The sequence below is a fragment of the Vespula pensylvanica genome, chromosome 21 (genome assembly GCF_014466175.1).
Source record: "Vespula pensylvanica isolate Volc-1 chromosome 21, ASM1446617v1, whole genome shotgun sequence".
In the NCBI taxonomy this organism is placed as follows: Eukaryota; Metazoa; Arthropoda; class Insecta; order Hymenoptera; family Vespidae; genus Vespula; species Vespula pensylvanica.
Window position 1 is genome coordinate 1,588,188 of NC_057705.1, and position 6,878 is coordinate 1,595,065.

The 6,878-nt window shown below is 33.9% G+C and overlaps 1 protein-coding gene across 10 annotated transcripts in view; it reads left to right on the forward strand.

The window, feature by feature from the left end:
* Positions 1-3,258, forward strand: part of LOC122636292 (dopamine D2-like receptor) — a 124,114-nt gene extending 120,856 nt beyond the window's left edge. For 9 of the 10 annotated variants that reach the window (XM_043827361.1, XM_043827362.1, XM_043827364.1 and 6 more), the window contains 2 exons: positions 816-1,312; positions 1,597-3,258. In XM_043827361.1, coding sequence (XP_043683296.1) covers positions 816-1,312; positions 1,597-1,805 — 706 coding nt within the window. In that variant the 3' untranslated portion in view covers positions 1,806-3,258. The remainder of the gene's footprint in view (positions 1-815; positions 1,313-1,596) is intronic. The other variant, XM_043827365.1, reaches the window with a different exon arrangement.
* Positions 3,259-6,878: the final 3,620 nt, after the last annotated feature.

Below are 6,878 nucleotides of genomic sequence, written 5' to 3' on the forward strand. Positions count from 1 at the left end.
CTCTCTCTCTCTCTCTCTCTCTCTCTCTCTCTCTCTCTCTTTCTCTTTCGTATTCTCCGTAAACCACGTACAAAGGAGTATAATAATGAGAGGATCGTAGAAAAGTGATCGAGAACTTTACCCACCTACTAATTTTCTAACTCTCCTTTCGTTCTCCTTTGGTCAAACGACTTCCGTAGTCGGAGAAGAGAGAATCTCGTTCATCGTTTAACTCGGCTACTTTCTATCGATCCTCTCCTTTTCGTGGTATATTCGAATGAGAAAGAAGAAGTAAAGTTAACCGATAGAAGTAATACAATGGATTGAAAAATACGGGACGTTCGATTCTCTACGATTCCTCTACTTTCCCTGAACAATGTTGAAAATTCGATGCTTTGTACTTGGATAGTGACCGTAAGCGAGAGTATCACTTACTTAGTTCCCGTTTTCAAGATTCTGGTTTAAAGGTCTGGATCTACAAGGTTAGGCATTTAATCGAAAGTGGTTGCTGGTAGATAGTAATCCTCGGATTCTCGAGGTAATCACAAGAGATATAGAGAGAGATAGAGAGAGAGAGAAAGAGAGAAATGGCGATGAAAGCTCTCTTACTATTTCTCTACCTCTACTTCTCCTTCTATATAGAAATTAAATCCAATACTCAAGGCTATTTAAAATCGCTATAGAAAAAAAAAAGAGAGAGAAAAGAAAGGAAAAGAAAAGAAAAGAAAAAAGAAAGAAAAAAAGGAAAAGAACAAAGAACAAATTGAGAAATATTCGTCCTTGTCACATGATTAACGAGATTAACTATCCAGAGGTTTCTGATACTCGAATGATAGTTGTCGTTTCAGCGCGGTGGCGCAAGCACAGCTGGGCGAATCGAACGGTCGAAGAAATTCGGGTTACGACGGTGCTGCGAGTAGTACGATGATTCACGAGCCAACCGAAACGAATTCGAGTCCAAGTCCAAATCCGCGGATCACTTCGGCTCCATCATCCTCGACGTCATCCTCTCCACCTCCATCGGCGAGGCCTGGATCAGCAGCCGCGACTAGCATTCAAGGATCACAAACAGATCGAAAGAAGAACGGAAACGATGCTACCAAGCAAGAACTCAAAAGGCTCAAAAGTACCGGATCTTTGCTTCCTCTTCAATTCGGTAAAACTTCCAACGTTCTATCGGGCACCGCGTCAGGCAGTAAAAAGGATAAGAAAAACGCTAGTTCTAGTTCGAAGTTCACGATATACAAGGCTAACAAGGCTAGCAAGAAAAAGAGGGAAAAAAGTTCGGCCAAGAAGGAACGCAAGGCCACCAAGACTCTAGCTATTGTTTTGGGTAAGAAGTTTCACGTATACATTCATGATTCTTGTTGTATAAGGTTAACAACTTATCGATATTACATTTACGTGGGCGAAAACTCTATACTTGCTTGAATAACTCGTTATCACGTTTTTATCTAGACCGATTATTTCTCGTCGATCATTTTCTTGAAAAAAAAGTTACAAAGTAGATATGCATATATCTATGTATCGATCAATTTTCATTTACAACTGATCCTAATTTTTTTTTCTCATTAGCTGTGCTATCTTTTTTTCTTTTCTTTTTCGTAACGATTACAGGCGCCTTCCTGATTTGCTGGGTACCTTTCTTCACGTGCAACATCATGGACGCAATGTGCGACAAGTTGGCAATGGACTGTCAACCAGGTGTCACGGCCTTCATTATCACTTCGTGGCTCGGTTACATGAACAGTTTCGTCAATCCCGTTATTTACACCGTCTTCAACCCCGAATTCCGAAAGGCCTTCGGTAAACTTATGCGTCTTTAAGTCCCGAAACAAAAACGCTACGAGATAGCGAAAGAACCTATAAACATCGCGTTTATTAACGTAATATCTATTCGATAAAACGTGAATTATCAAATTTCCGAATATGAACGGATGGGAAATAATTGATGTAATAAATTTTAGGTAGGACGTGTTATTACTCGATACGTCGCCTAAATTTCACCGATATGTCGTTTGAGTCAAGATTAAGGACTCTCAAAGCGAGCATCCCATTGATTTTTCGTTTTTTATTATTTTTTTTTTAATTTTCCTTTCAACTTGTTTGTTCTTCTTATTTTTTTTTTATTTTTTTATTTCAATGAGCACTCGTCTTGGGATAACCTGAATTGCAACGGAATTGTTTGAAAAGTTGTGATCGTGCGATGATGTTTAAATGAATGAGCTAATGATCTTAGTATATTAAGATACGCTACTATTGTACAAAGAAAAAAAATATACATATATATATACATATATATATATATATATATATATATATATATATATAGTAAAGGTATAAAACGACCTCTCGAAGGACTCTTTCGGATATGGTCGTTAGTTCGAATATATACATAATAGTACTGCGTCGCTCGAGAGAAAACGTTTTTCCTTCGACGATATCATTTTCTTTTTGATGTGCTCCATTTTCCGTTGAACGGTAGATATGTAAGAAGATAAAAGTAAACGGATCCAAGTCGGGGGGTGGGTGGGGCGGGGGGAGGGGATTTATTAACGGAGGATATATTTGTTGTACGAATGTTTATTATAAGTATACCTACATTTTTCGTAGATATATCCGAGTACGAGCCGTGACAGTATTACTATACTAGTTACCTAAAATTTAGCAATATTTTTTTGGCTCTCTGACGCTTGAGTCTCAGCCAAGAAACGGAGGAAAAAAGGGAAAAGAAAATAAAAAGAAAAAAAAGAAGAAAAAAGAGATTAAAAAAAAAAAGAAATCGAAAAAAAACGACAAAAAAGAAATAAAAGATACGCCGAGAGATTTACGACGAGATATATTATAGTCGAAACACACACACACACGCTCTCTCTCACAAAACATATTCGTGCTCGATTAAAATTCGACGACTCGGTGTATTTCTATACCTAAATTGTGTAAACAACTCTATGCATATACCGATTCTGATACTACATTCCACGAACACGTACTTACATGCGGACGTACTCGAATGTTATTGCGAATCGTATTTGTGATTCCAAAGTATTATGTCATTTCTGTGGATATGTATTCGCGTGAGCACGAGATTACGTCTATAAAAAAAAGAAAGGAAGAAAAAAGAAAAAGGAAAAATAAAAAAGAAAAAAGAAATCGACGAAAGGCAAATATTTCGAACTCTTTACCTATACATACATTTTCGTCGATCGAAAATCATCTTCGCATCTTTGATTTGCGTTGTGAGAATGAGGATAATAAAAAAAAAAAGAAAAAGAAAAAATAGAAAATCAAATAAAACAAGGAAGAAGAAGAAGAAAAAGAAGAAAAAAAAGAAGATGAGGAAAAGAAAAAGAAGAAAAAAATTACGAACATTCCTTGCGATCGAATTTTTCAAAACATATCAGTGTGTTAGTACGAAATTACAGTGTTATCTGTTCGTTCTATCGACTCTCGAAGGACCTTTTTACTCAACACGTACATACATACGCACCCACACGCATACACGCGCATATAGATACATCTACGTACGAAGGTTGATCGCGAAATGGATATTTATTGTGAAAAGTTATAAGAAAAAAGAGAAAGAAAATGATTTACGATAAAAAGATTAGGAGTAAATAAGTGTATACGTTCGGCCGATTTAGGATGCATTTCGCGCGTGTCACGTTTTATCGCAATAACGTCAACAATCGAAAAAAGCTTTCTACTCCGTTCATTTTCCAACTAACTAAGCTTCTAACGCCAAATCTAATCGTGTAAATTTGTAAATATATCGTAGAAAATAATTAAACGTAGTGGGTGCCACATTGGACGCAATACGATAAAAAAGATCGCGTTTTCTGGCGTTCGAAACCGTGCGAGCTAAGATTGATTTACCTACAATTCAACAATTTCATTATGATTCGATGATTACAATAACAAATTTCATTGAGAAAGGTTAAAGTCAGATTTGCGATTTAATCCTTCGATTTGAAGGATTTTAAATCAAAGTTATTATTCTATTTTTATACAAATTTTTTATATCAAAATTTTATTTATTTTAAATTATTTTTAGTTAAAGAAATCGTAAGTATTGTCTTTTAAAAATTCATATTGACTTTGATATCCTAATTCATTTCTCCAATTCATCATTAATATCAAATTTATGGAACTCATAAAAAGTTGACGAATTTTTTACTAAATTTCTGTATACTTTAAATTATCAAGTTTAAAATTACAAAAATCATAAATATTGATCTTCGACGATTTATATTGACATTAAATTGATATAGTACATATATCTATCCTAATTTTTTTAATTCACAATCGATTTCAAATTAAATGAACCAATATTAAATTTAAGGAAAATTAATCAGAATGAAATAATCAAAAAAAAATTATCTTCTCGAAGTTAAGTTAATTCGAAGGTGTACGATTTAAAGAAACCCATTTAAATGTTGTTCTCACCTTTCTCTACAGATTTCAAACACTTTTTCTTCCTTATATTCGTTCTTTTTTCTATTTTTTTTCTCTCCCCGAAATATCTCTCCTTCTCGGGGTCATAGTTCGCACGTAAATCTCACGCCATTTTTCGCCATCGATAGCTTATTAATTAGTAAAGTTTCTGTGGTTTTGCTTTTGGTGTCGCTGACAAGAGAAGCAGAAGCCAATGGAAGTGCATTTCTATGTCGGAATAGTGAAATCCGTTTGTGTTTCTGACTCTCTCTCTCTCTCTCTCTCTCTCTCTCTCTCTCTCTCTCTCTTTCTCTCTCTCTCCCTCTTTTTCTCTCACGAACATTGACAAAGAGAAGTACGAGCAGTCGTGCGATATGAAAAATACAGATGAAAAATAGAAAAAATTTGAAAGACATCGTCCAGCGATAGAAGAAGAGTAAAAGAAATTTATCATTGATACGAACGGTAGAGGTGTACCGTATTTGCTTAATAAAAGAGAAGTAAATTAAATCGATGTACGATATGATCGTTTTCATTTTTTATCATATATCACAAAAAGGTGTATATATATATGTATGTATGTATATACGTACCAAGATCGATGGTTATTGAAACGACGTCGAATCGTATGAAATTCATTTTTATTCATTTTTATTAAAAAACTACAAAAACAATAAAGCTTTTCCAATTTCTCAATTAGTAATTAGATTTGTCGATCAAACTGCAAGCAACAAATTTACTTGCAGCGAATATAATACTATAATATTTATTTCTCTTACGAATGAATTAAAAAAGTAAAAGAAGGAGAAGGAGAAGAAAAAGAAAACTGGAAGGGTAGTTAAAGAGTATTTTTCCGAGGGAAAGAAACGAAGGAAACTGTAAGCCTAGTCTTATGTTATAGTTGTCTAACATTTCTCGAAGAGACGTTAGAAAATTTCTTACAATTCTGAGTAAGATCGTTGTATTTTTCTAATCTAATTAGTTCCCTTTTCTTGTAAATAAATAACCACCTATATGTATACGTTCATACACGCGCGGACATACACGCAGAACATGCACATATAAGCAAGCAAGTGAACATAATCGTGTGCAAAAAAAAACAAAAAAAGTAGTATTTAAGTATAATAATTAATGAGAGAGAAAGGGACAGAGACAATGGAATTGTGAATTTTACTGTGTTGGTTTATTCAATGTAAATATGTCTTTAAATCGACGAAATTGAAGCGAGTAATAATAGCGTGTGAGAATCAAACCAAAAAAAAAGAAAGAGAGAGAGAGAGAGAGAGAGTAGATGAAATAAGAAAAATAAAGTATACAATTAATAAAAAGTAACGTGGGTATTTCTGACGATTCTCTATTAAGCCCGGAAGTCACGGAAATTCCCTAGATCGATACCGATGATCGTACTTAATCGATGAAATAGATTTAAGGCGACTCAACGTTGCACATCGAGAAAGAATGAATGACAAAGAGAGAAAGAGAGAGAGAGAGAAAGAAAGAGAGAAAGAATATGTGTATATGTGTGTGTGTGTCTGTGAGTGTGAGAAGAAGAGAGAGAGAGAGGGAGAAAATGCATAATGTATCAGCAAAAGTGAAGGATGCAAAAAGTTTTCCTATGAATTTCTTAATTAATATTATCTAACAATGGTCTATACAGGGCATAGATTATAAGAGGGACGATTTATGATTTTTGCTGAAATAAAATCAAAAGGTGTAATAAAAAGGTATTTAAAATAATAAAGCTCTGTGTGTATGTTTATGTGTGTGTGTGTGGGTGGATGTGTGTGTATCGAAGGCAATACGATTACTCGTGCGACGCGAAATAAGCGCAATTATACACGTATTATCGAAAAAAAAGAAAAGAAAAGAAGAAGATAAACATAAGTACATATAGACGATCGTCAAAAAAAGTTACACGAACTTGTAAGTACATACATACATACATACATACATACATACATACATGCATGCATACATACATGCGTACATACATAGATATATACATGGAAAAAAAATACCTATATTCGAGGACACACGCTAAAAAGCACTTGTTAAAAGTAAATAAATTAAAGTATAAATGAAAAAGGACGTAAGAAAAAAATTGTATATACGTAGTGTGTGTATATATATATATATATATATATATATATATATATATATATATATATAACAATATCACTTTCAGCACCTAGATAATGCTATCCGATATCCCAAATAGCCTTTAACTTGAAACGGTAAGTATAAGTATAAGCTTTCTTGCTCGTAACTCGAGTAACGTTTATTTTATCACATCCGATCTCTTCGTACTTTCAAAAGATCGATATCGTTTAAATGTTTTGTGCGGTTATTTGTGATAAAGTTCGATCCTTTCGAGTTTTGTTCTATATTTAAAGTTCTTCCTCGTATTCTAATGCGGAAAGAGAAGAAAGACAAGAAGATACGAAAATGGGAAGGAACTTGTTTGC